Source organism: Centrocercus urophasianus, unplaced genomic scaffold (genome assembly GCF_019232065.1).
Source record: "Centrocercus urophasianus isolate 14NV4802_14NV808 unplaced genomic scaffold, USGS_Curo_1.0 seq_3, whole genome shotgun sequence".
NCBI classification, from domain to species: Eukaryota; Metazoa; Chordata; class Aves; order Galliformes; family Phasianidae; genus Centrocercus; species Centrocercus urophasianus.
The window spans coordinates 106,661-133,023 of record NW_024884866.1 but is presented as its reverse complement, the minus strand read 5'-3'; the positions used below and the strand labels follow the sequence as shown (position 1 = coordinate 133,023).

At 41.6% G+C, this 26,363-nt stretch overlaps 1 protein-coding gene across 3 annotated transcripts in view; it reads right to left on the bottom strand.

Moving 5' to 3' along the window:
- Positions 1 to 379: 379 nt before the first annotated feature.
- SLC20A2 (solute carrier family 20 member 2) overlaps positions 380 to 26,363 on the bottom strand; it is a 57,036-nt gene continuing 31,052 nt past the window's right edge. For all 3 annotated transcript variants that reach the window (XM_042828366.1, XM_042828364.1, XM_042828365.1), the window contains exons 3-11: positions 26,126 to 26,266; positions 24,865 to 24,950; positions 23,202 to 23,298; positions 21,084 to 21,200; positions 20,205 to 20,408; positions 18,226 to 18,814; positions 6,981 to 7,166; positions 6,220 to 6,304; positions 380 to 1,861 (exon numbers count right to left, since the gene is read on the bottom strand). In XM_042828366.1, the coding sequence (XP_042684300.1) occupies positions 1,697 to 1,861; positions 6,220 to 6,304; positions 6,981 to 7,166; positions 18,226 to 18,814; positions 20,205 to 20,408; positions 21,084 to 21,200; positions 23,202 to 23,298; positions 24,865 to 24,950; positions 26,126 to 26,266 (1,670 nt within the window). In that variant the 3' untranslated portion in view covers positions 380 to 1,696. The remainder of the gene's footprint in view (positions 1,862 to 6,219; positions 6,305 to 6,980; positions 7,167 to 18,225; positions 18,815 to 20,204; positions 20,409 to 21,083; positions 21,201 to 23,201; positions 23,299 to 24,864; positions 24,951 to 26,125; positions 26,267 to 26,363) is intronic.

Below are 26,363 nucleotides of genomic sequence, written 5' to 3'. Positions count from 1 at the left end.
GTTCTGATTTTTGAGCTGTATGCATTGTTTTTCAGATATGATGTAATGCCAAAATGGCGTCATTGTTTCTTCCTCACCCTCCCTTGAGTTATTCTTGCAGGTATCCTCTTCTAAATTATGCCCTGCTGCTTGCAAACGATGCCCCAAAAGGCAACAGAACCTCATACTTTCCTTTTCTTTGTCCAACTTTCCAGGACCTTCCAATTTTTCAAATTCATCTCAGATATCCCTGGGAGCAGCATACATTGCTTGTGGTCAGCAGCGCAGACACACCACCTTGGAGACGGCATGGGTCGGTGAGCTTTTCCTGCTTCAGTGCCCTTCCCCAGCATGGCTAACACAGATGAGGAACGCTTAAAAAATGACAGGTAAAAAGTGATTGGGGCTGTTTATCTTTTATTATAAATTTAGTATGAATGACCAATGGAAAAGTCACAATGGAGTACCAAGACCGTTTATCAAAATTTTAGCAGCATTTAAACAGTAAGAGATTCCCAAACCTCTTCCAGACACCCCTTGCCCTTTGCCTCCCACCCACCAAACAGTAACCTTCACCCAAGTGTGCTTCCCGAAGCTGTGCAGGGATTAGTTCACCACCTCCTGCATCAAGTCCCCTGAGCTGCCATGAGGAATTGCATCCCGAGTGCTGGCCACCAACAGCCAAAGCCCCCAGCCATAAGAGTGGGGCTGAGTGGGTTTTGTGGCCCCACAGTCATGCCAGGCAGCCCCACTCCTGTACCAGAAGGCAGGCAGCCATGGCTCACTGGACAGAGATAGAGAAGACTGATGGTCTGTGCTGGCACTGAGAATGATGGCAGGGCAATGGGACAGGGGCTTGAGGGAAAGGTGGAAACTAAGAAGTGAGACACTTCACAAAACAAAGTCAGTGGACTGCCAGCTAGCGTGGACAACAGTGTTCTGCCTACTAAGCAACAACAAGTAGAACAAACTTTTTTGTGTGCTTTTTTGTTTTGTTTTTGTTTTTAATTACATTAAGATGGGAAGAGCCTGGCTATTGGTAGCTTGGTGAAAATAGTGTTAAATTAGAGGTGAAGAAACACAACACACATTCACACGTGTAGACAAGAATGTACTATTGGCAAGCAATTCCCCTGCTTCTTTGGTACTTCCTAAACTTTCTTATCCAAAATATATAAGGGAAATGCACCATTTAAGAGTTACTGTTTGTAAGTATTTACAAAGCCATAACCATTATGCTATGATACACCAAGATCAATATGATATGAACAGTTATCTTATGAAAAGCACTTTATGCACATTTTGTTCCAGTATCTTAGTAGCTTTAAAAAAATTCATGTGTTACGCAGTCCTGTACCTCGCTTCTTATATCAAATGGACAAGAAACATTTCCTAATCCATACTTCTCTTCAAAAGATTAAAAAATTGCCACCAAAATGATACACTATGTACAATTTTTTTTTCTAAATATTAAATTCTAGGCAATTATTTTCACCCCACTAATAATATAACTTAGGTATTGTTACCTACTATATGCATATATATTTATTTAATACATAAGAAATGGCACCACATCACCATGTCACCAATATGACACATTGTTATGTACAGTAGATAAGAAGTTAGATATGGAAGATGGATTCTCTCCGACCGGTCCTTTCATGGGAACACTTCTTCCCTAAATCCTAGCTTGGCTACTTCCCCTGTTTGTGGCTCTTCAGACGTAAGGTAGGATACCATACATCAGCAGTGCCATTACCCCTGCACTGAACAAGCCAGCCACCGGGACAGTCACAAACCAGGCAAGGAAGATGTTGCGGAAGAGACGCCAGTCAACAGCTTTCTTGGAGCGGATCCAGCCGACGGCCACCACGGAGCCCACCTTGTAAGAGTGGGAGGAGAGAGAAAGAAGAGATGTGAGGGGTATGTCCTAGTTCCTGCACCATGTCTGCACCAATGCCAGTCAGCTGATACCAGGCGATGCTCGAAACCGGCGCGCTGAGATATAGAGCTTCTGGTGATGATGGCTGCCCTCAGTCAAGCCCTCCACAGAAAGTCAGCCTTTCTAGACAAGCCACCAAGCAAAGCACCCAGAGCTAACATCCTCCCTGCAGATGAACACATCAGCCTGATGTGAGGCATGCAAACTACAGGAATATCAAGAAGCTTGGCTTCAGGTGGGGAAAATATCCTCACAGACACTAACAGGGCAGCTGAGGAGATTAGCGTTTCAGATGGAACATGCTGCAGCAAAGGTACAGCTACTATCTGTCTGTCATTTATTCCTTCAAATGTGTTTCCAGTTCATGAACTTGGGTGTAAACCCTTCATATTATTATGGCCACTCTGCCACTAACAAAACAATGTAGACTCATACATGTCTATTCAAAGCAGATAGTAAAGTATTAAAGAATGTGGAAAGAATACTCAGTTTTGAAGGAACTGAAACTCCATAACACAACCAGGCTTATGCTCCCTTCCTGCAGGCTGAAATGACATCCCTGCTTCCTCTTCCTTATTCATTTTCTTAATGGGAGAACTAGTCCCTGTATATAGGCTACAAGCAACTGATGTGTGGAGCCAGGGAAATTATAAATGCTGGAGCATGATAGGAGAGGATATCTGATCCACATCTTTGTTAATACCTATGTAACTTCTAACTGCTGCCTAACCTCTCTTTTTAGAGGCAAAAGCACTTCCTTGACAACCCTATCACTCTCATATCACTGAATCAAATGCTCCTTTGACAGAACAAGGAAAAATTGAAGTTGATGTTCTGGGACTTGAAAGGACTTGGTTTAAAGAAAGCACGAGATGTTTGTCCCCACAGAGGAGTGGACCCAACGCTTTGAAGGTCAACTTCAAGACTGTGTGAAATTACATGAAGGATCATGCTTTACAGGAGGTATACATCTGAGGGAATAAAACTAAAAGATTGTTTCGTTTTGTCTGTAGGTTGACCTGATCTAATAATGAAATTTGCTAGATAATATTTAATCTGAATACATCAGGACTGGACAATGTGCTAGGCTGTGTTTAGCTGGGGGAGCATGAGGCCTGTCTGTATGTGGCTTGCAGGGATCTCGAGAAAAAGCAGCACCTTGCCCAGCAAAAAGGAACTCCCAGCTTCCGAACATCTCAGGTGTTTATCCAGGGAAACAGTACTTTTCCAGCAGCTCAGCTGTTAGTCTCTGCTTTACATTTTAGCAGTGTGACATGCTACAACAAGAAGCGTTGCTTATTGAGCAAGCCTGAAATCTACATACGGTAATCTCTGAATCCTTCCTGAAATTTAAAAGGTATCAGCAATGATGGCATTGGTAATTTGTTTTAAACATCATCAAAGTTTAGTTGATTAATAGTAATTCAGATGGACTAAAGGTTAGGAGAGTAGCTAAAACTTCGGTGTAGGGCAACTACACCTTCTGTGGAATTTCAGATGACATCTACTTCGAGATTGGTTTGAAACCAGCGCAGTTTGCCTTCAGTATGCTCTGCTCAGAGCAGATCAACAGGAAATTCCTGTGCAGTGGTGCATCAAAATAATACCCAAACTACCATAACTCTGTTAATAGCAACACAGAGAGTGTTTACAACACCCGAAATAAAAGCAAAATAGATCCGGCAGTGTGACCTCAACAAAGTTATTTTTGCACAGAAAAAGCACCTACCTCCTGCACTCTGTTTTTCTCAGTGTGTTGCAGCTGAGAAGCACCTGTCTGTAGATCTCACATTTTACAGTAAACAACAGGCACCCAGCACTGGCTGCTTGCCTACCTGGGCAGCAGAATGGGGAGGCATGCATTCACAGCACACTGGCTTTTCCATGCTAACCTCAAGGCAGGCTGAACAGGTGAAATCATGTTTCTGCTGACTGAAAAAAAAAGACACTTCTGTCTCAATGGTAACTGCTTCTTTGATGTGTCCGCAGCAAATTCCATAGGGAAAGACGGAGGAGCTGGCAATGCTGTCAGGGAGACATTTTCCCATGGTGTGAATGACAGATAATCATTCTCTTATGCCTTCACTGGGCCCTTGACCAATTGATCTCTCAACACACAGTTTTGTTTTGCTGAAACACTGAGTTGGTGTAGCAGCATGATGTTCTAGAACAGCCTAATCCTGTTAGGAGGTAGATCCTCCCACTAAGAACAACCTATCTAATTATACATAGCAAGCTGCAGGTAGGAGTGAAGACTTAACCACATTAATTACTTTAATGGAAGCATTTTTTGAAGAGTTAATGTGCCCTGCCCTTCAAAAAGACCAAGCCTTTGACTGTGTTGAGTCAATGAATACATTCTAACACAGCCCTCTCATTAGCTGATGGCTTCCAAGAAATTTCCCTTTTGCATTTAAAGTTGGTCTATTTGTCTGCACCAAAGTGCATTTTCTCTTTTCTGATGGCTGACTAGAAGGCTCCAGGCACACAGTGCAGATAATCAAAGCTGCATTATTCTCCCTGGCAAATTCTTCATTGGGCATTTGACTTTGAGTCAGCTGAAAGGGAGGTGTTTTGGAGCTACCATTTTCACAAGTGGTTCATGTGTTACAAACTTTTTCCCTGCTTGAATCAGAGGAACCAGTTAGGCCAACATTGGGAACAGCCTTTCAAAACAGTCCAGGCTTGGCTACTGATCAAAGGACTCGACAGAAGAAAGAAATAAATGATTTTGCAACTCGGGAGCTTTCTGAAGAAGTAGTTTTTACTAGAAAAGGCCAATTGAACTAACTCTGGGTGTTCTGTGAAATTTGTGGATTTTGAGATTCTTTCAATGCCACTGGTGAGTAAGCCCAGTATCTCACTGCCTGCCTGCTGCATTGCAGAGCAGTGAGCCCCAAAAACCTGCCCTGGCAGAGCTGGGAGGGCTCCAAGGCCCCCCAGGTGCAGAAGTGAATCCCTCAGGATCTGGCTCTGCTAGGGTTTACTGGTACATCTCAAAGCAGAGCGCCTGGCAGCTCTGGCTTTGGGGATCCTCACCACACCCTACAGGAAGGTGACGCATACAGCCAGCTCTGAGTGCCTAAGAAGTCCATGGGAAAGCAAAGGGAAGGCAAAAATTATATTGGACTCATGAATTTCCTGGGGAATCAAATTCCAAATTCCCACTGTGTTCTTCTGCAGTGCAAATGTCCAAAAGCTCTGTGATGTCTACAAGCCTCTACACAGGTTACCTCCTATAGTATGTGACACAACTTTATTAATCTTATCTATACTTCAAGCTGGGCTTTTAAAAACATATATGTGTGTACATATATTAATATATAAAAGACAGACTGTATTCTGTGTTATAATGCACAAAAGTGAGGATGAATTGGTTTATTAGAAGAAATTAAATTATTAGCGTAAGGATGTAAAGCTGTTTTTTTTCATACAAGCAGCTCTAAACTACATGTAACCCGGATCACACAAACCACGAGCCTATGTTATTTTAAGAAGTCTATATTAGTTCAATACGACTAAGCAAGGATCAAAGACATTCCAGACTTTTGTGCAATTACTTGTAATGCTGACTTTGCTCAGCTGTACCTGCTTTACACAGCCTATGGTGTTTTGTCTGCATGGTGCATCGCGTAGTGAAGGCAATCTGCAGCAATCGGTATATCTCGTATTTTGTTATGGTTTGTCCTAGTGATGTGATTTACTGATGGGGTCACTGCAAACTCCAATACCTTGCAATGGGTGGAGCTTATTGGAATACCCACATTTGAGGCTACAAGTACCGTTAGCGCACACATTACTTCAATGCAAAATCCACTGTGAAGAAATAAAAAAAAAGACATATGGAAAACCTGTAGTAAAAGAGTTATATGCAGGAAATCCCATGCCATGCACTTATCAAGAAAGTGAAGTATAAATGATGAATGGTGCGCAGCCTCTGAACAAGGGAGAAATGCTACACGACCAGGTTCAAATGGCACCTTTGGAGGAAACTAGGCTTTTCACTGCCAGATGCCCCTGCAATTGTTTACTTTAAAGTGAGCTCACGTGTTGGTAAGCAATGTTTTTCTTCAACCACAGCTAAAGGAGTTCACACTCTGGTGGCTGCCATGCCCAATTGCAACAGCTTTACTGTGACGTCAACGCAATATTTGGAATCTTTTATTTTTTTTAAAGAGCTGTTTTCCCTTTGCCACACTTCCCTTGCATAAACGTGCCATTATCCACTGATCTGAGCAGCATAGTTAAAGATGAATAGTCCAGACTGCCCTGACTGCAGTCGCTCGGCGAAGGCATACCTTGCAGTGTGTAGTACTGACAGGAAGTCCAACATTGGAAGCTACCACAACTGTGAACGCCGAAGCCAACTCAATAGTGAATCCACTGCGGGAAGCATAAGAAAACACTTCACAATCACTCTTTGCATCAGCTCGGACTGATACCACGTGCGGTCTGCCAAAGTCTTACCTGTGTTTTCTTCAACCATTTATCTCCACCTGATTTTTGTCATACAAATAAAGAGAACAAGGAACTGCTGAATAATGGAAACAGTATGAGCTAGTCACCTCCAGTAACTGGTGGCACGGCTCATTGCGTCAGGAGCTTTTGCTATGTTATGCTGCAGTGAATCACGCCTGATTAGTGATTTGGTTAAGCATCAGTAGAAGTCTAATATGTACCAAGGACAAAAATTACTGTAATGAATACGCAGGTTTTAAATAGTCTGAAGCACACCAGGAAAGCCACTGTAACCTCACAATTTCCACATACACCTTGTGCCACGTTAGTCAAGTCATCAGCAGAAGATTCTGTTCACACAGACCTCCACACCTCAAACTCACTCTGTATTAGTTTACAAGTATATACATATTTTTCAATTTTCTCTTTCATCATTCTCTTTTTCATCCTTCCTTTCTTTCTCTTCTTTCTCATTTTTTAGAAAGACACAGAAATTGAAGCCAGGTTATCATTAAAGCACAACAAAACCAGCAAAGTACTGCCACAGCAGTTTCTCAGACAGAACAAAGATCAACCAGCATAATGACAACTGAGCACCTACCTTGAGGGTGTGATTGGAGTGAGGTCTTTACCCATAGTCTGGATAACTCTTCTGCCCCAGACCCAGAGACCCACGCAGATCCCAACCCCTCCATAAAACAGCAGCCAGACAGGAGTTGATGCTTCTTGCATGACACCACCTTGTTCATAGATTAGCCAGAGTGCAACAAGGGGACCAATTGCATTACTGGAAAAAAAAAGAACATCACTCGAGTCATAAAAATGTAGGTAATTGCCTTCAAAGGGAATTTTTTGTGCTTGATTTTTCTTCATAGTGTGTGCAGAACTGCTGAACCCACAAGCAACACTCCACTTGTGAAGACTGCAGCAGTGGACTCTTATCATGTTGCTTTTTCAGATGGCAATTCACCACTGATAACTATAGCAAGTGCTGAAAACAATTCACTTTTAATAAATCATTTCCAGAAATGTCAGAGTTGGTAATATCTTACATGTCTGTTCTGGGACAAAAAGCAGCATTTTCAGTATCATACTGAAGTTAACTGAAAGTCTACCAATTCAAGAGCTCTGCATCTTTAAAATTCAAGACTTAAATGATCTTTTGTCAAAGAGGGAAATTAATGAATAATTCTAGAGAATTTTAGAGAAGATGTAGCTGTTATCTAGTCTGATAAGCTGCAACTTTTAGAGATATGAGAAGAATGTGGCTGGGAAGGTGACTCCAAATGCACTGCAAAACTGATCAATCTGGATCAGAGATAACTGCTTGGTGATATCGAGCTGGCATAAGCTCATTTCACTATCCTGCTACTGCTGTCTAGAAATCCATGGAAATTCAGTGACACTGAAGTCCCCACTCCAAAGGCATGCCGCAGGATATGGGTGCCTCACTCGCGCTCCAGTGCCTGGAGGAAGACTTCTGAAAAAACACATGACATTTCTCAGAACGAGAGTTAGCAGAAAAACTTGGAAGCTGGCATCCAGTTATTGTAGAGGCTTTAATACAAAAACAAAAACAAACAGATAAAAACTTTGACAGTACTCTTTTTTTTTGGCAGTTTTCACTAAAACCAAACTTGCCCTGCAGAGTAGCATTTAGCACAAATTGTAAAAGCATAGAGAACAAGGCAGTATTGTAAGTAAATCTAAATAACAAAAAGAGCAGCACAAACCTGCCCAGTGTCGTTCAAAAAATTTGAATAGGAACAGGAAGCTCCCTTCTTTGAAAAGTGATAACAGAGAGCCCTGGTGGTGAACCACACGTGCAGCACCAACAGCTATGCTCACCCTGTCTCAGTTTAGCTGCTGGTCTTGCTCGAAAGCACACAGTTGGAACAAGGGACATTTTTAATGTCAATTGTTGAGCAAAGTAAGCCACTGCAACCCACAGTCAATCATTTAGTTGAAAACTAGAAGAAGTTGCACACTAACAGCCAAGTCCTCAGTACTGCCAGCACAGCATGTCCGAGCAACAGAACACCTCCTTCCGTTCTCCTGGTCCATGTGCAACCAGACCCTAAAACTGAGAAGTGCCCCTGCAGAAAAGTGTCCAGGAAGACATTTTGCCTTGTAAACATACACAACAGTCAAACAGCAAGGCAAACAAAAGTGCTTGAAAACACTCTCTGGTATAAAAAGGAATGAATAATTCTTAAAGATTTTGAGAAAAATGCTGGAAACAAATTAGTGAGCTAACATGAATAATAAAATCCAGTGGGTTTGAAGAAACTGGAATGAAGAACTAAATGCTTTTTAAATAAAGTGAATTCTACTAACAAATATACCTTGACATTCTGCTCTATCTCAACACCTGAATATACATTTGATTTGCTGAATTTTGTGAATGCATAAGTACAGTCATGCTTTAGTGCCTGAAAGCAAGAATTGCTTTGTCTTGAAGGTAGAAAAGATACATGAACTAAGCATTTCTATTATTTTTAAGTTGACTTGCAACTTCTTGGCCACTGTTTGCAGGTGTACATTAAATTACATGCATGTTTTAATGCCTTATTAAAGGTAATTCACTGTACCTTCAACTAATGAAGGCAGCTGTGGATGAGAGTAACTAAAACATCTGATGAGTAAAGGAAAAAAAACCTGATTTTCCCTTCTTATCATGGTGAATGACATAGGGAAAAACTTCCCGTGTAAAATAACAAGTACCTTTAGAGCAAGCCCAGGCACTGATTCCTGACTGTTTTGAAGAGATTATGCATGGATATTTGTCAGTCCTAATGTAAATGGGAGGACAGAAAAGGCTTCAAAAACAACAGCAGAAAACGATGGTCTTTTGTACCAAAATCCAGTTTTAATTATTTGCAAATGCTACAACTCTGCGAATCAACTAATCCTAATCCTCAAAGAAAAGCTTATTTTCTTATTGTGGCAAGAGAGGGCGAGGCAAAACTCCACTGACTTGTACCTAGCTATGGAGGATTGAAGAGGATAATGCTGCAGATCGGAGGAGACCGTACCAAACCACAGAGGGCAGCACTTCTGATACCATCTCTGGACGGAAAGAAAACAGAGGAGCACTGGATCAGTGTATATTTAGAAGTCAAAAAGGTAATTAACTGCATTGTCATGCATGGGTATCTACACCACTGGGTAGCTATTTACACCACACAGACATTTCTCTTCTCTATCTATTGTTTGCAATATGGCTTAAACATTCAATTCCTAGGAACAACCGTATCTCTCAGACTAAATACCTGCAAGAGGCCACCATGAAGCAGCAAACCGGCAGTGGTGTGGAGCCAGGGTCTCCAATCCACTACCTGCATGGCTTCCGGGTTTGTTCAGCAGGTCCAGTCCCAGGGACTCATGGTATCAGAGCTTCCTGTGCCAAGTGGGAAACACCTCGAGATGAAGCCATCGGCCTTGTCCCACCACAAAACTGCCAAAAAGTTATCAATGAATAAATCTGATTTACAAACTGCTGAGATTAGGATCTTGGTACACCATGTGTGACCTTCAAGACACTGCTATTACCATGTGCAACCAGCCATCCTTGGGACTAGGAAGAGTTCATCAATGGAAGATAACCATTCCCAACAGGAGAGTAAGAGAGATATAACACATCAGTAATAAGTTGTTAAAAGACTTTTTTAACTTTTTTTGTTTTAAGACCTTCTGTGGTGAACAGATGTCTCCTGCAGCTGAGTGACTAAGCAGTTGAACCATGATATGGGCTATGTTAGGATGTGGTTTGCAAATATTTCCCACCCGTCTCATTTGATTGAAGATATGATCAGAAGAAAAGCAGACCTAAAATCTTCCAAGTGTTTGGCCAAGACTCATTTCACAAGTATTTTGAATTTGTGATTTTCTCTTATCCTCCCATGGCAGCTCTTTTACTTGCTTTAACCACTGTGTTTTTGTGCTGGAGTCCCTACCTGGGAAAGTCTTATTCACGGTAGTTTAGAGGGTGAAGATAAGAGAAAAAAGAAAAAAAACCTGAGGTGGTCACCAAGTGGGTCTGGGCCTCCATCTGCTTCTATCTCTTTGTAAAACTGCCATTAGGTTCCTATGCAACTGGGATGCTTTGGAGCACATTACTGCATAACCTAGTTTTGCATTTAAAAGCCAAGATAACACAGACCCTGTTGGGGTGCTACTTTAGTTTCCTATATCTACAAATCAATGTGATAATACGCATTTTTTCACTGAGCAAAAGAGGATTCCAATGCAAGTTAATTTTATGCTGCATTTATAACACATTATAGCAAGAGAGTCCCAGCCCTGAGTCTGCCATGAAGCATGCTCTCCACTCCTAGTTTTTACTATTTCTGCTGGTCTTGGCTGCATGAGAGGTGTCAAGCTGCCTGCCTCCTGAAATGCATGATCCAGAACTAGCAAACACCTACAGCAGCACTTGCGCTCACAGATACGTGTCACTATGGCACAGTCAAGCAGCTTGGACCATTTCCGAAGTGCTTGCTGATCTTCCTGGTTATCTTCTAGCTTTCTCAACTAACATAAATTGGCATGACTTCTCTTTTCCTGCTCATTTGTGCCAGTTGAGAATCTGTCCCAGAGCATTTATAAAACTGTTGTGAAAGACAATACTTGACAGTCCATCTGAACTATAAATAGAGTTGGCTTCGCTTCTCCCCTGAGAGACAGATAGTATTACCACCAGTAACAGAAAACATTCAGCTGTCATGAGACAGGCTTAGAAATAAGCAGTCTGCCATGCAAACATACATGCACACACATGCATGCAAATAGAGATTTTTATGTGCTTTTGGGTCACATGTGCAGTTCTTTGTCTATAGCAACAAAGATTACAACTTTTTTTTTTTTTTAAGTAAAAAGATTTCAGAAGTGAAAGGATATTACCAGTTGAGAACTCTGTAAATCACCAAACCTCATGCAACTTGCCATAATATTTTGTGAACTAGCAACACTCTATTTCCTAGATACTTCTTATGTTAGTGATTGGCTCAGAAAGAAAATCTAATTGTAGTTGAACGCTAGACTGACTAAGGTCTCTGTTACAATCTGTGAGCTGCCGGCTACGTGATGACCGTGCTTTGATTCTTTGCTACCTGAAAGTCAGATTGTGTTTTTGCCATTTTTTCAGGTTGACTGGAAGAAGCTTAGTGCATACACTATTGCTGATTCAGACTCAATTATGGGCAAAAAGCTGAGAAATATATATTAAACTTCCAGTATTACACATACAGTCACAAATTTCCCATTCATTCAAGTATTTTCCAAAACAGACTTTCACAAATGACAGTAAACTTGCCTCTAAACTTCAACTGGGAAATTAAGTGGGATGATACATTTTTGTTCTATACTGCCATCATGCTCGGAGACGTCACATAACTGATAAACACTGCAAGGAAAGTTTGCCCATGTGGTGTGCCAACAGCAAAAAACACATCCTAATCTCCAAAGATCTCAGATTATCAAGAAAGGGCTCTTGCTTTTAACCTACTTCCAAAAACCTCCTGAACTGTGTATCATAGCATGTGTACACACCATTGTGTGACAGCTGTGTGTCACAGCTGTGCCCCATGATGTGCAAGCATTGGGTGTGTTTTGAGTCATAAAAACCACATGTTTCTTCCTATAGCTCATCAGTGTGCACTGTAAATGGAGGCCCTGAAACATAAATCCCTGCAGGCTGCAGGAAAAGGTGAAATACATTTTACCACTCACTGCATCACAGGAATACACATTCCTGCCACTCCTACCTCTTGGAGAGGCAAGGTTGGTAAAGACACACGGGAAGAAATGCCTCTCCCCAAATGGCATTGAGCCATTGCACCCCAGTAGGGACAAGCCATTCCCAAAAATGTCTGTGCTGTGTGATTCTGGCAAAGGAAGAGATAATAGTCTCTTTCTGCTCTTCTCTCACTGGCCTGTGTGGCAAGGATGTGATGGCACTGCTACAGAGGCACTTAGCTGGGTAATTCAAGACACAAGATCCAAACCTACTCAGGAGACCAGCTGTACTTTCAGGACATTCTGCTATTGAAAACCAAAGAAATCAGATTTCAGGCTGCTCTCAGTAGTAACAGACAGATTAGCTTCCAAATTACTCCAAGTGATCTTGGTTGCAGCTCTCAGGGAGGAAATAAGAAATGTTTATTTTGTAATCTGGCCTCATTATATCTCCTGTAGATCCCTTATTCAGTAGGGAAACTGAATCCCACTAAGCGCTCTGTGTGCAGTGAGATACTGACGATGTTCTGGCCCTTTGCTCCTTTCATTTCATTGCATCTACCCTGAGAAGAGGGGAAAAGGTGAGTCCCAGTGCTGCTGGTGTGCTCTGACCTGTAAGACCAGTTAAGCCTGTAGGGATGGGGAAAGGAGAAGTTTCCTTCATCTATGTTTGGGCAAGCAGATCTTTCCTAGTTTCATTCGCATCACTTTGAGTAACAATATATTCCCTATCTGGTAGAGATTCAGCTTCTGAGATACTGAAATAATTTTTAGAAATATACGAAGTACTTTAGCTCTAAAATAGCTCTGAAACTTCCCTGGCTTTCAAGAAAGGACTAACTCAGGCTTTGTTATGCAGCATCAGCCCTACAGCTTTGGTGGTTCTTCCCCTGTCTGCATCTATACAGTAACTGCAGGCTGCCATGGTTGTGGCACTGAACTGCAGATCACCAGGATTCCTGCTGAACAAAACTGTGCTTACAGAAATACAGAAATGCGCTTGGTCCAGCACAACCATAGGTGCATATAATCCCTGATGACCAATAAAGCCTAGCTTCTCTGGAAAGCTGGCTCTGAACAAGCGTTTAGGAAGCTGGCAGCTTTCCCCATGTCACGCTCCTGGCCCAGGTTTTTTTTTCCATCCTGCCCTTTTTATTCTCCTGTTGCCCTTGCAATGACCTGACGTGCTCCTTTGTGCTCGAATGCCAAGCCTGTGTGACCTGCTCGCTCAGCGCCACTGATTAAGTCCAACAACAACATTTTTTCAGAGGGTCTGTCCCAACACATTTCGTTGGGATTTTAAATTCTTTAGATTTCATTCAGCCCATGTGCATCGCAGTGTCACAAGGCTCTGGGCCCGGCTCAGTTAGTCCTGGCCCTGGAAGAGCTCCAGCATCCCCAACACCATGCCTATGAGTACTGCAGCAGGAAGGGATGGTCTGAACTGAGCAGGCTGCCAAATAAGGAGTCACCATGGCTCCCTGCTCCTTTTAACATACAGCTGTCTTGGCAAGGATCCCTGCAGCCGCTGGCCATAACTCCAGTGACAAACATCAGTGCCCAGAGATAGCAATTGCTATCTCTGCTGATAGGTATCATTGCAACACTGAATGGCAGAGAAGAGCTCTGATGAAACTGAGGTCTATCTACTCTTATGCTGAGTTAGTTCTGCAGTCAAATGCAAACTACTGATTCAGTTCTCCCAGGTCCAGGGGAAAGGACTGCAGAATGAAACAAGGGAAATTCACATATGATTTTTTTGCTCGCTACACTGCTATCCAAACCATATGAGGCACCTCTGCTCCATCAAGAGTTTCAGAACAGTATCGTGGCTCAGTCCATACCATATGCTGCTGCCTTTTATTGTAACCATTTAACAACCTGCAAGTTGTACTTGTTTTCTATCAGCTTTTAATTTGTCTCTCTTTGCTCCTCTCATCTGCTCCTGTCCATAATAGCAAACAGCCTGATGGAAAATAAACAGAAAAAGTGTGAGGAGGGACAGTTCTGAGACAAAAAAAAAAAGAAGAACAGAGAAGGCAAATCCAAGGAAAGAGCTGTGGATGAAGTAGGTGCTGCCCTGAATGTATGAGTGAGGAGTTTAAAATTAAATGCAGAAGCAAGCAGGATTTTCATGTCAGGATTCGAGGATGAGAAAGAATAGGAAAGCAGCAGCACCACTCAAAATGAGCAGAAGGAAGAGGAATGAGAAAGACCAGAGGAAAAATAGCAGAGAGTGATGGAAGACAGGTTGCCAAGGCTTGCTTTCACACAGAAATGTGGACAGAAAGCCATGCTACTAGTGAGGTTCTGCTCCCTTATTTTTAAAACTACACATTGTCTCCTAAGCTTTGCAGATCTTTATGTAATATGTTGAGGAGCCAAAAGCCCAGTAAGAAATCTTCTGCTCTGCTAGACACGCAGACAGGTAAAATATCTGTGCTACACAATCAACAGGACAGAAATCTGCATCCCTAGAGCATTTTATCAACTCAACATTTTTGTCTTTAGCTTCCAAGAGCTAGTTGGAACTCAGTAAATCTGCAAGAAAGGATTCACTTGCAACCTGGGATAACATCTTAGATCCATGACCAGCTTGCATTTTTAGCAGCTCTGACAAAATGAGCTAGCTTGTTCTTTGGTTTTGCAATTACATGAATTCAGCATAAGAGATCTTGGAATGAAATGTGTTTAATAAAAAGACGCTTGCTAGCAAGTCTGGGAGGATCACACTGACAGAAATAAGTACAGATCTGCAAAACATTAAAAAACATGAATTTTCAGGAAAGGAAAGGCAAGGCAACAAGCCAGCCTAAATGGAAAATTCTGGGGGAACTATGCTATTGGCATAACAGAGCACCATCAAACAGGGTCTGAACTTCATTTTTCATCCTGTCCAGCTTCTATCAACTACCAATGGGGACTTCATAGCAGCCTACTGGTACTTAAAGGGGGGGCACTACAGGAAGACTGGGAAAGAAATCTTTATGAGGGAGTGTAGTGATAGGACAAAGGGTAATGGCTTCAGGCGAAAAGATGGTAGATTTAGATGAGACATTAGGAACAAATTCTTTACTAAGGGGGGTGGTGAGGCTCTGGAACGCGCTGGCCAGAGAAACTGTGAATGCCCCATGCCTGGTGTTCAGCACCAGGTTGGATGGGCTTTGAGCAATCTGATACAGAGGCAAGTGTCCTACCCATGGCAGCAGGGCTGGAACTAGGTCATCTTTAAGGTCTCTTTCAATCCAAATCATTCCACGATTCTATGATAACTCAGAATTTGATTTTTGAATGGACTGCATTCCTTACAGTTCACTTCTAAGTATTTCTACCTTCATCTGCTGACAGAAAAGGCAAGCGGTGCTTGCAAGAACTTATCAGTTCTCAAGGAATACCTTTGTACATCAGTTAGAGAGCACACATGAGCATCACAGGTACTTACTGTTGTAGAGTGCAAACTTCCCACAATGGTCTTTCCCCAGAAGAGGGGCAAAGGAAAGCCATTCATCTGCTACAAAAGTTAGACACTCAGCTCAAGATTATCTGACACAAGAGAAATCTTGACATAACCAAGTGCTGCCTCCTTGACTTAACGAATGCTCTGTGCTTGGATTTTGACAGGGTCCTTCAACAAGGGCCCTTACAGAAATTAAGTTGTCATGAGATGACAGGAAAGCCTCTCTTAGGGATTAATAACCAGCTAAAAGGGAGCAAGAGAAAACCAGAAATGGCCAGTAAATCTATTCAAATAGCACTTCAGCTCTTTACAAATGACAAAGAGGCTTCACAAGTTATTACAAAAGGAGCGGCGAATGAAAAAAGGAATACAAGTTTCAGATCCATACCCTACATGGGCATGTCTCTTCTCCTTTCAGTCGCAGAAAGGCAACCTAGAAGAGATGCAGAAAGCGTAGCAAGAAAAGGACAGCTCCCATATACACAACAGTTAAACAGACAAATCTTCAGCATGAGCAAAGAAACAAAAAGGGCTCAGAAAGTAATGGGACAAAGCCCTAGAATAGAAAGCCATCAAAGGAGAGCTGCAGACAAAAAGCTCTGAGGCAAGCAGCCTCTCAGCTACAGATGCTGGGAGAAGAAATACGTGAGAAGTAATATTAGTACTGTTTGCTCTTCCTCTATGATCTTCCTGTTTGCACCTGCTGTTGGCCTCTGCCAGAACTTTGGTACACTCCTCCATGGGCCTTTGCTCCTGCTCAGAGTGCTTGAGCACAAGTCCTGATCAGTGGGAAACATCCAAGTGAAAAGAAAGTCACAATGCTGCCCTCTGATCCAGAGGGAAGACATCATCATCACAGACAGAAGGCATCCTTCTCAGAGCCAGATCCCTGTAATGAAGAGAGCAGTAGCAAAAGTGAGGACAAGAAGGCTCTTCAAAAAGCATTATTCTGAATTCCCAGGATACTGGATGGATGAGGAGAGCAGAGACATTTTTTTTAAGTGTTTTTGAGATGAGCTGTGAGTTAAATTGGGCAACTGACAACAGCTAGGAGTGATAACTGTTCTCCTTGCTGTGTGGGACAGTATTTGCACAGATGCCTAAGGAGGGCTATGAAAGCTATGATTGCTGTAAAGCCCCATTGCAAATGTTGAAACTGACACCAGTAACTCACATCTAAAACTGTGAGGGTTCAGCAAGAAGGGGACTCAGAATGGCCCAAGTTTAACCCAACAGACTGCTGCTTCTACAGTCAGTCCCTCTGAGCAGGCTGTCGCAGGAAATCTCTGCAGGAGCATTATCATGTGGATCAGTGCACACATGGGGAATAGGCAGTTCAGCCCAATCCTGAAGGAAAAAATTTTCCCATAGGAAAAGCATGCAAACCACCCTTCACCCACTGAGAGGGTAGGGCGCAGCACGTCTGTGCAGATAAAGCTATTTGGTAAGCAGATGAGCAATTGAGGAAGGCATAAAATGCTCCACCCTGAGCCTACTTCCTGAGTCCTTTGGTCAAAAGTCTTGTATGTCATGGAGTAAAAAAGAAAAGCAAGGAAAGAGATGGGCAAAAGAGTAAAGAGACACTATCTCTCTGTAAGGGTATTTTTCTGACAGGATATGATCAGGCAGTGGATGGCAAAAAGATGCAGATAAACTATTTCTAAGGCCAATTCCAAGATTTTGTCGGCTGAGTCAATACAAACAGGAGGTAAGACTCTCAGAGGATGACCCTTTTTCTTTATTACTTGAAAATGATGTTAATGCCACAGCGTTTGAAGACAGATATTCTTAAGCCAAATGACTGAGAGACGAACTGATTTGCTTCTTCTGTCAGAAAAAGGAGCAATTTAGCAGTGATAGCAGTTCCAGATAAAACTCCTGCGTATCAGAACTGCGTCAGGAGAATCTTCTAACTGAGCAACGAGGAAATTTGTCCCAGTTCATGTCCTCTCCTTGCACAAGGCACAGAAACATGGCCAGGGATCCTCAGGGTTAGCAACAACATTTAGTTTGGTAAGAGAGTTATGCCAGGTGGAGAAGTGTTGCGTTTATAAACTTTAAAATAACATCAAGGCTTGTTAGAGTTTCTGGGCTATTCAGCGGTATACCACCTCACATAGTCCTTGACCCTCTTTGTGCCTGGAATACCCAAAGCAAAAGGAACTTTATAAAGGCTGCAGCAATCCAAAGAAAGACATTCTTCATGTATCTCTTTTTGTCATGTGATAGGATGAGAGAACAAATTCATCTAATTACAAAAATAGCCTAAACCTGTCACTTGCTGTTGGTCGCCATTGTTGTAGTTAAAATAGGCTGTGAACTTTGCAGGACAGCGACTGCCTTGTTTGTTTTTAGAGTGGTCAGTATGCCAGGGCATCTATCTTCTGGGGGACTCTCAGTGCTTAAGCCTGAATTAACCTAGCTACTACACAGTTTCTTAGCTGAGAAAAGATGTTGCCATTGAGAAGAAAAGAAGCTATAGACCTAGCAGCCAAACTTGTAAAAAGCACTGTGGACATCAGCATAACAATCTTTGAAAATACAATGCCGATTACCATCTGCCTGCGGAAATAAGTTTTCTGACCAGCTATCAAACCTTGCTCCAAGCACTTAAATTACAAAATTGCTGGTTTGTGCAATCTCACACCCTTACCTGACATCATTCCCTCCATGGGCAAAGGATCCAAAACAGGCTGTTAAGATCTGGAGGAAGTGGAAAAGCAGATGGACCTGAGACGTGTCCTTCTCTTCCTTGTCCTCTTCCACAGGATCTTCTGGGGGCCTGTTAGAATCTGCGAGTTCAGAGGCCAACTTCATTTCCACTCCACCCTCCTCCGCCTCAATTTCTGCCTCAGCCACTGCGTTGCAATAGCTGGAGTAGCTGTCATAGCGAACTCGTTTCTTAGAGTAGGACACCGTGTCTCCTACTAACTTCTCACTGTCCTCGGGAGTCGATGTATCTGCTGCCTTAAATGAGGAATGCACAGGCATGCCACAGATAGCAGCTGTATAGCAGGTATAGCTATTGTTGCGTCGTAACAGTTTGTAGTTGTTTTCTTGAGCAGGCTTCTCATCAGTGGACCTGTCCAGGTGCATTTTGTGTAGCAAGTCTTTGTATAAACCTGAGTCTTTGTGCACAGTGTGATAGACATGGCCATCACTCCTCACCTGGCCGTCAAAGCTGAAAGTGCCATTAGAGACAGGGGATTTCACAGAGGTGTGCGTCATAGAAAAGGCCCTTCCTAAAAAAGCAGAGATTTAGAGATGTTATTTCTATGAAATGCAATTTTGAAACCCCCTCCCACTTCACAAGATGAAAAAACAAGAGGAAATGGCTAAAAAAGTAAAGCCTTCACAGGATATGGGACAAAGAAGGCTAATTTGCAATACATGCTTTGAACAACCGAAGAGTTAGTCCACTGCAAAATAAATTCTCCCATCAAAAGTTGGGATTACATCGAAAGTATATTAAAGCAAAACACCTTTGTTCCAGCACTGGATCTTCCACAAACATTTGGGAGGACCTGCAGTAAGTAATTTAGGACCCGCCACTCAAAGGTGATATTTGAAGCCCAAGACCTCTATTTTTTTGAAAACTCAGTGATGTAAAAATTCCTAATCTGTAAAGTAAGATCTTTTCTGAGGTTTTCTTTACATTGAATATGTGTAAGTATGTCAGGAAAGTTGGTCTTTCTGCAATTTGATACTGAATATGAGGTCACATTTCAAAAACCCCTATATTTACATTTACATGACTCAAAAATAATTTAACAGAACAGAAAACAAAAAGCTCACTTTCTGCAAAAAATATTTCTTCAGCTATTCAAATATTTTGTTTATTTTATTTCTATCAACGTAGTTATTCCTACCATACACATTTAACATCAATGTCTGCTGTAGAAGACCTATCACAGCTAAGCCAATATTTCTGAAGAAACTCAAATTACCACTGTGCAACATTCAGAACTGTTTTATCTGGTTTTGAAGTGGAAGCTCATGCTCAAAGAGCTTCCCACCGTGACTTCTTTGATTTTGTGAGAGTCAGCTGAATACCTCAGGCGTTTACTTACCAAATTACGGGGTTGCATAGACATTAGTAAAATGATATGAGAGTCAGCTGACTCCAAATTGGTGGGAGAGGGGTGATGCCACCACATGGAACAAAAAGGGCTTTATGCACACAAACATACCTCTGATGAATATACGTTCAGAAAACAATGAGATTTTTCTAGTGGGCATGCTCCAAATGGTCATACATTCGTCAACTAAAACCCAAATCTTTTCATCTCCTGCTAGTAATCTTTATACTGCACTTAACCTTCAAACATCAGCTTGTTTATGTTCTCTGTATTTTTCCACTGCTTAAAAGGATAGAAATATCATTAAGAACAGCAAGTAAAGCAGGAAGGAAAGTATGTACTGCTTTCATAAAATGCACAGGCAACCAAACCAAACTGTTTTCAGGCTCTCTATAGAAAATGTCATTTATAAATGAGAATTTTTCTCCACAAATGGTGAAGAGGGATTAGGGCCGAACATCCCAAACACTAACTTACCATTTATGATACAGACTTACATGCAGCAAAACATGCTATCAAAACAAGAAGACTGTAGTCTGTCTTAGTTTCTTACCATAAGGTACACGTGGATGGTTTCCATTTGCAATAGTATCTGATGCCCCAGCAGCTTCTGTTACTGAGCCAGTGAGGGGAACTGAGCTCTCATCAGACACTTTGGCACCGGGAAGCTCTTTAAAGACTGGTGTTTCTTCATCTTGAATTTTATCAAGACTTTCATCTGATATCCTTGACAGCGCAGCATCTTTCTTTAACCGGCCTAATGAAATAACAGAACTGTAATTCTAAACTCAGCCTCTCTGTCACACTGCTTATGTTTCCAATGTTTGCCTCAATGGAACAGATCCGCGTGGATACAGTAGCTTGGCTCTGTTTATTACGCATTATTTATTTTTAACACTTAGCTTTGTTAAATTCAACTAAGAAAATGCTACAGCATTCTATAACTTCACCAGCACAGGTACCTGACGTAAAGCACCAAGCTGCTCATTAATTAATGAAAACCGAAACTTTTCTCTGATTTTGCAATGCTCTATTTGCTGAAAGTAGCAAAGCAAACAAGTAAAAGACTGTAAAAGTAAAAGCTGCCATCAGTCCAGCTCACTGTGAAGTTAGTCACTTGAAGATAATCATTCTGCCAGATTTTTCTCTTAAATATTTCCTTACCAAAACATAAAATGGATTATATTCCAGGATTTATTTTCCTGTTTCTGCTAGACTCTGGAAGGCATAAGCACTGCAGTGGATTGCCTAAAGAGGTTTTGAATTTCTTCCACTGCAGGTTTTTAGGAGCAGGTTACATAAATACATGAGGAACAGCTTCAGCACGCCCTGCCTGAGGACAACACTAGATGACATTTCAAGGGCACTTCAGTACTGAATTGAAACTCTCCACAATTTGAAATCATTCACATTTCATCAATCAAGTACTTACTTTCTATTTTTCTTTTCATCCAGGGGCATACAAAAATCCAAACTAAGACAGCAAATACTAAGGACACGCCGAGTGATATCAGAGCAATAGCCCACATTGGCAGTACCAGCCCAAGTACTGTGAAGACAAAAGTAAAACCCAAGCAAACTGTAAGTTAACTTGACTTATTTATCTCAAGCAGTGGAACATCAGACTTGCAAAAGCCCGTGTTTGCCATGTATTCAAACCCAGCATGAATGAGTGGCTCATTTTTAACACGAATATGTCATATAAGTGCAATATTCAAAAGTCTAGCTGACCTGCTAACATTTACGGGACCGATCCTACAAGCAATTTGTTACCCCCCAATGACCTCATTTCCAAAGAAGTCAGTGGCAAAACATCCATATCAGGGCTACAAAACTAGTTTGTCACTACTGTATATACTAATGCATGTTAAACTCTGTTGCCTATTAGGTTAAGTATTTACCTGACCTCTGCTCTGGTCAATATAACCTGCTGCTTAGCTTAATCTAAGCCATTATCTGCTTATAATAATAGCTTCGTGTGTCACTTCTGAACCGAGGCTCCAGTCCTGCTATGTGAAACTGCAAACTACTTGTACTACTTTAAAACCACCTGGCTTCCATTCTCCCAAGAGATCTCCTTGCTCTTGTTCAATTAACCAGTGTGATCAGGCCCTTGATGAAGAAAGAGCCTGGACTCTGACCCTTCTGTTCCATCAATACATGCTTATCTTGCAACTTATGTTGTTGATTCATACTTCTTCGTAAACACTGACAGAGTAGAGGCGATAGAGAATAGACATATATTTTAAACGCGTATTCTCTGCATATCAAAAATGGAATCCCACCTTTTCACTCACATACTTTAGAGACCGCTTAGCTGAAACAGAAGGGACATTAAGATTCTTATTTCATTTATTTTGCTTAATGAGTCACTGCAGACTGCCTGACCTACTTCTGCAAAACAATTAGTCAGGAAATGTTGGTTATACAGCTGATTTACTGTGAAACATCTTGGATATCCATCCAGTGAGGATTTTGACTCAAGAAAAAAGAAAAGTTGAATTATGCTTCCCTCAAAGTGGGAACTTTGCAAGCTTTTTGTTAATTTCACTAATGCTACACTATCAACCACAGCTTAACAAATGCATTTGTCTAGTACATTTAGTACTGCACATTTTAGAGAAAACAGATTTCCATTCATGAAAGGTTACTTTCTAAACCCGTTTTCTTAATTCAGGGGGCATATTAAAGATTGGAGTCTCTTTCCAATTGTGTGATCATTCACTGCTCCAGGGCAATGATCTAATCTAAAGATAATGTTCAGTGACCAGACTCTTCAGGAATGTAGTTGAGAGAATTGAACACTTCTTTCTGAACTGTCTTACTGCAAGGTTATGTTTAAATACTCATTGCTTAAGCAAATTTAAACATGAACACATAAGTGCAAGCATATAAACATATACATGCAAATAAAAGCATATAAGTATAGAAACATGTTAAAATATATAAATAGACAAAAACAAAAATACAAATGTAGTTAAAGTCAGGAAAATGAGGTATCATTTCCTTCTACTGAGTTGCAATGAAAAGCACCCAAGAGAGAAGATGTATTAAATGCAGAAAAGACTGTGGGCTCCTTATCACTGAAGGGAAATAAAGAAGTATATTTAATTAATAGGCTCTGTGCCAGATTCGTCAGAACCATGACTCTGCTGGTTTCAGTGGAGCTATAGCATTAGGAGCACACACAGCCTACCAGACTGCTCTGGATCTTCCCTCCTTGCTCTACATATTTGCACATCAGATTTATAAAGCCAAAGCTGGCAGGATGATATTTCCCTTTCCTCTAAAAAGGGAATTTGTTATAGCTGTGCCCATCTGCACTAAACAGTGTTCAGGGGGGAATCACACTAACACAAGTACACATAGAAGAATGCATGCAAGTACATTTTACTCTTGCCCTTGTGAACTCCTAATAAAAGAAGTAGCAGTGTAGCGTTTACAGCTACCTAAAAGCACACTGGTGGAACACTGTTATCCACAATGAATGCAACAACACAACTGCAGGAAACCTCCCAGCCGTGCCTCTGGCTGGAGACAGCTTGCTCACCTGGTGCCCCCGTGTACATGATGGAGAACACGTTAATAGCAATGGTAGCAGCATAGAAAACTGGAAGTGCACGAAGACCATTGGGCACAGGGTCTTCCTGCAGAAAAATCAGGAAAAAAAGGAAGCATAAGCTAGGTTTTCCAACAGATTAATATAAACATGAACCAACATAAGGAAAATACATCCTCCCAAGCCAGTGCCAAGCAGCTGTAGCCTTCATGTGGATGGTGAGGAAAGGATGTTGACCTGGGTGGTTACAGTCAAACCTCCAGAGATGGTCTTGGCAAGCACCAGTATTTTGGGGAAGCCTGACACTGTTCTTGTAGCTTCAGGTCTGCTGCAGACCTGTTGGTTGACCTGGAGGCAAACTTCTTTCTGTGAGCATTTTACTTTGCAGGGGGCTATCCTGGCTGCCAGACTAAGCACTTTAAATGAAGCAGGCATGTCACCGTGCTTAACTGCCCAGCACAGAGCTCAGCAATGGGCACAGAAGGCAAGCAGCTGTGCAGCCTTGTGCCCCTGGTGCTCACAAGCAGAGGCTCAGCTGACAGTGCTGAGGAAATGCACAATGCAATGCATGGAAAAAGCCCTTGTGAAAAGAGAGCCTTGGCCTTTTGATGGGCTCTACATAGCTGGGAAGAGCCTGATGAAGCCAAGGGGTGGCTGGACAGATTTTGTTACCTAAAGTCATGCAGAGACACCAGGAGTACATGCACAAGGGCATGTTCATGTGATTTTGATGATTAATTTACTGAGTTGTGAAGTTTTTGAGTGGGAACTTTTTCCCTACAGTATCTCAGCCTTTATGCAGATCAAGTCATTTTAAATTCAAAGCTGTGTCCGTTCAAATTTGCCACCTGCTTTTATCACTGATGTTTATTTACATCAGAACTAAAGAATGATGAAGCTGAGGTTACAGGTGGTGCTATTTATAGCAAAAGAATTAGCTCCACATCTATTTAAGTTCCCTGCATAACCACTAACATGGTATCCCTTATTTTAGGTCCTTGTCATGTGCTGTACCACCTATTTTAGCAAATTGAATAGTGTGAGAGAAATGAAAAGAACAGACAAAAGTGTTCTGGTTTCCAGTCTCTGCTGGTGGGAAGAAAGTCATCTTCCACACCAGAGATATATGGACTGATACTACCTCAAAGCGGACTGAGGTCACTAAAACCCATTGATTCAGGTTTCATGAGAATCTAGTAAATAAACAGATGCCCATCTTCTAATATCTGATACACAAGAAAACAAAAGCTTAAAATTTCTCTGAAATATTAATGAGAGTATCTCCCAGTGAGAACTATTCTTTATAAATAACAGTTTGAATTGCTATCATGAAGCTAAATCAACACTGAAATATTTGTACTAATAAAGCAGCGAAGTACAATCTTTCAATGAAACAGAACATACTACATGAATTAGCTTATGATGCACTTGCATAGCGCTTTCTAAGCCTCAAATACGCGTTTTGTTACTTAATCTGAGCTTTCAGAATTGCTAAGAGCAAACAGAGTTCCAATGGCTAGGTAAAGAATGACTGGTCTCCTATCCAAAAAGCAAGCCACAAACTTTCAACTCTGTGGAAATATCCACATTCAAATGATGGGCCAGAACATAGCCTTTGTAGCAGGCACTCATTATAACGATGGAATTTGTTTACCTTCTTTAGAATGAAGAATCTAATCAACACAAAAAGTACTCCAGACATCAAGCCAGACAACAGAGGGGAAATAAACCAAGAGGCAACTGTGTTGAAAAAAAAAAGACAGAAAAGAACATGAAATATATAGTATAATTAACTCGTATAATAGTCAAGAAGCTAGTAATCAATGAGCAATGCATTCAAAACTGTTCTTGTACAACTGGAATGTTTCAGATATTTACTTACAACTGGAGCAGCTCAATTTCCACTGATACTCATGAAAGTCAAACTACTGGTAGGCACTATTAGAAACATCAGCCAAAACATTTCCAAATAACTTTGCAAGTTTAATGATCAAATTAGTCTAAGAGAATTACTAAAAATTCCTGATCACCATAACTGCGAAGGGTGCAAGCAAGTGGCAAGCAACTGCATCTATCAGGATGTCATACAGCACACAGGGTAAGAGTCTCAATTTCCGAAATGCCACAGAAGCATCAGTTGCAGAGAACAATGCACAGAAATTTTTTTGCGGGCAAGATTTGCAAATGTTCAGTACTAATTTAACAGAAGTGGGTGGCAAAACTCCCACTGATTTCAATAAAACAGGATTAGGGCAAAGCTCTGGAAATCTCATCCAGATTCACTTATTGTTTGTGACACAGCTAACAGGTTGATTCTGCTGTTATTCCAAGCTCACTAAAAACTTCATTTTACTTTTGACAGAATTACAAAAAAATACACATAACTTCTTTAAAGCTCAACTGTACTCCTGTGCCTTCAACCTTGAGTCTTTTTAATGCAGGATTCAGGATGTGACTCGGGTTACAAGGCTTCCAAAACAATACAGAACCCTTCCTGACATCCCTGCTTGGCGGTGCTGATGGTGGCAGTGGGAGACTGTGATGTAAACATGTGCTGTGCACTCAGCTTCCACCTTCCTGGATCTGGTGGGTGGAGACACATGACTATGGGCATTCATATTGCTCAGAATAAGAACGAGGTGGTATGAGCTGTCACTTTTTGTGGCATTAGAAGAGGAGGAGTGTCACCTTGAAGCACATCTGGGAGGCAAAATGTTTCCTAAGCTTACTGCTGGAAAAGCACAACTTGCATTTTACCTTTCTCCAGGGCTGGCCTGCAGATGCACTGCAGCCCTCAGGTAGAAAATAATTTAAAGAGGGAACGCTGCCAGTAAAAAACATGCTTCTGTGAAAGCTTCTGCAGTCAGGGCACAATTTTTCCCAGACCCTCCCACATAAAAGGAAATGGCAATTACCAATCTTGACAAGCTGCATCCACTGAACTCCCTGTGTGCCAATTGCAACGAGTGAAAATCCAATAGTAGCACCTACAATGCAATGGGTCCCCGATATTGGGAGTTTCAAGAAAGATGCAATCAGCTGCCAAACAGCAGAACCTGGAAAGTGAGGAAGGAGAAAAAGCATAAACTGTACACAACAATAGTAAAAGTCACACAGAAAATTCTCATTGATATACCCTTGTTCCTTTATGAA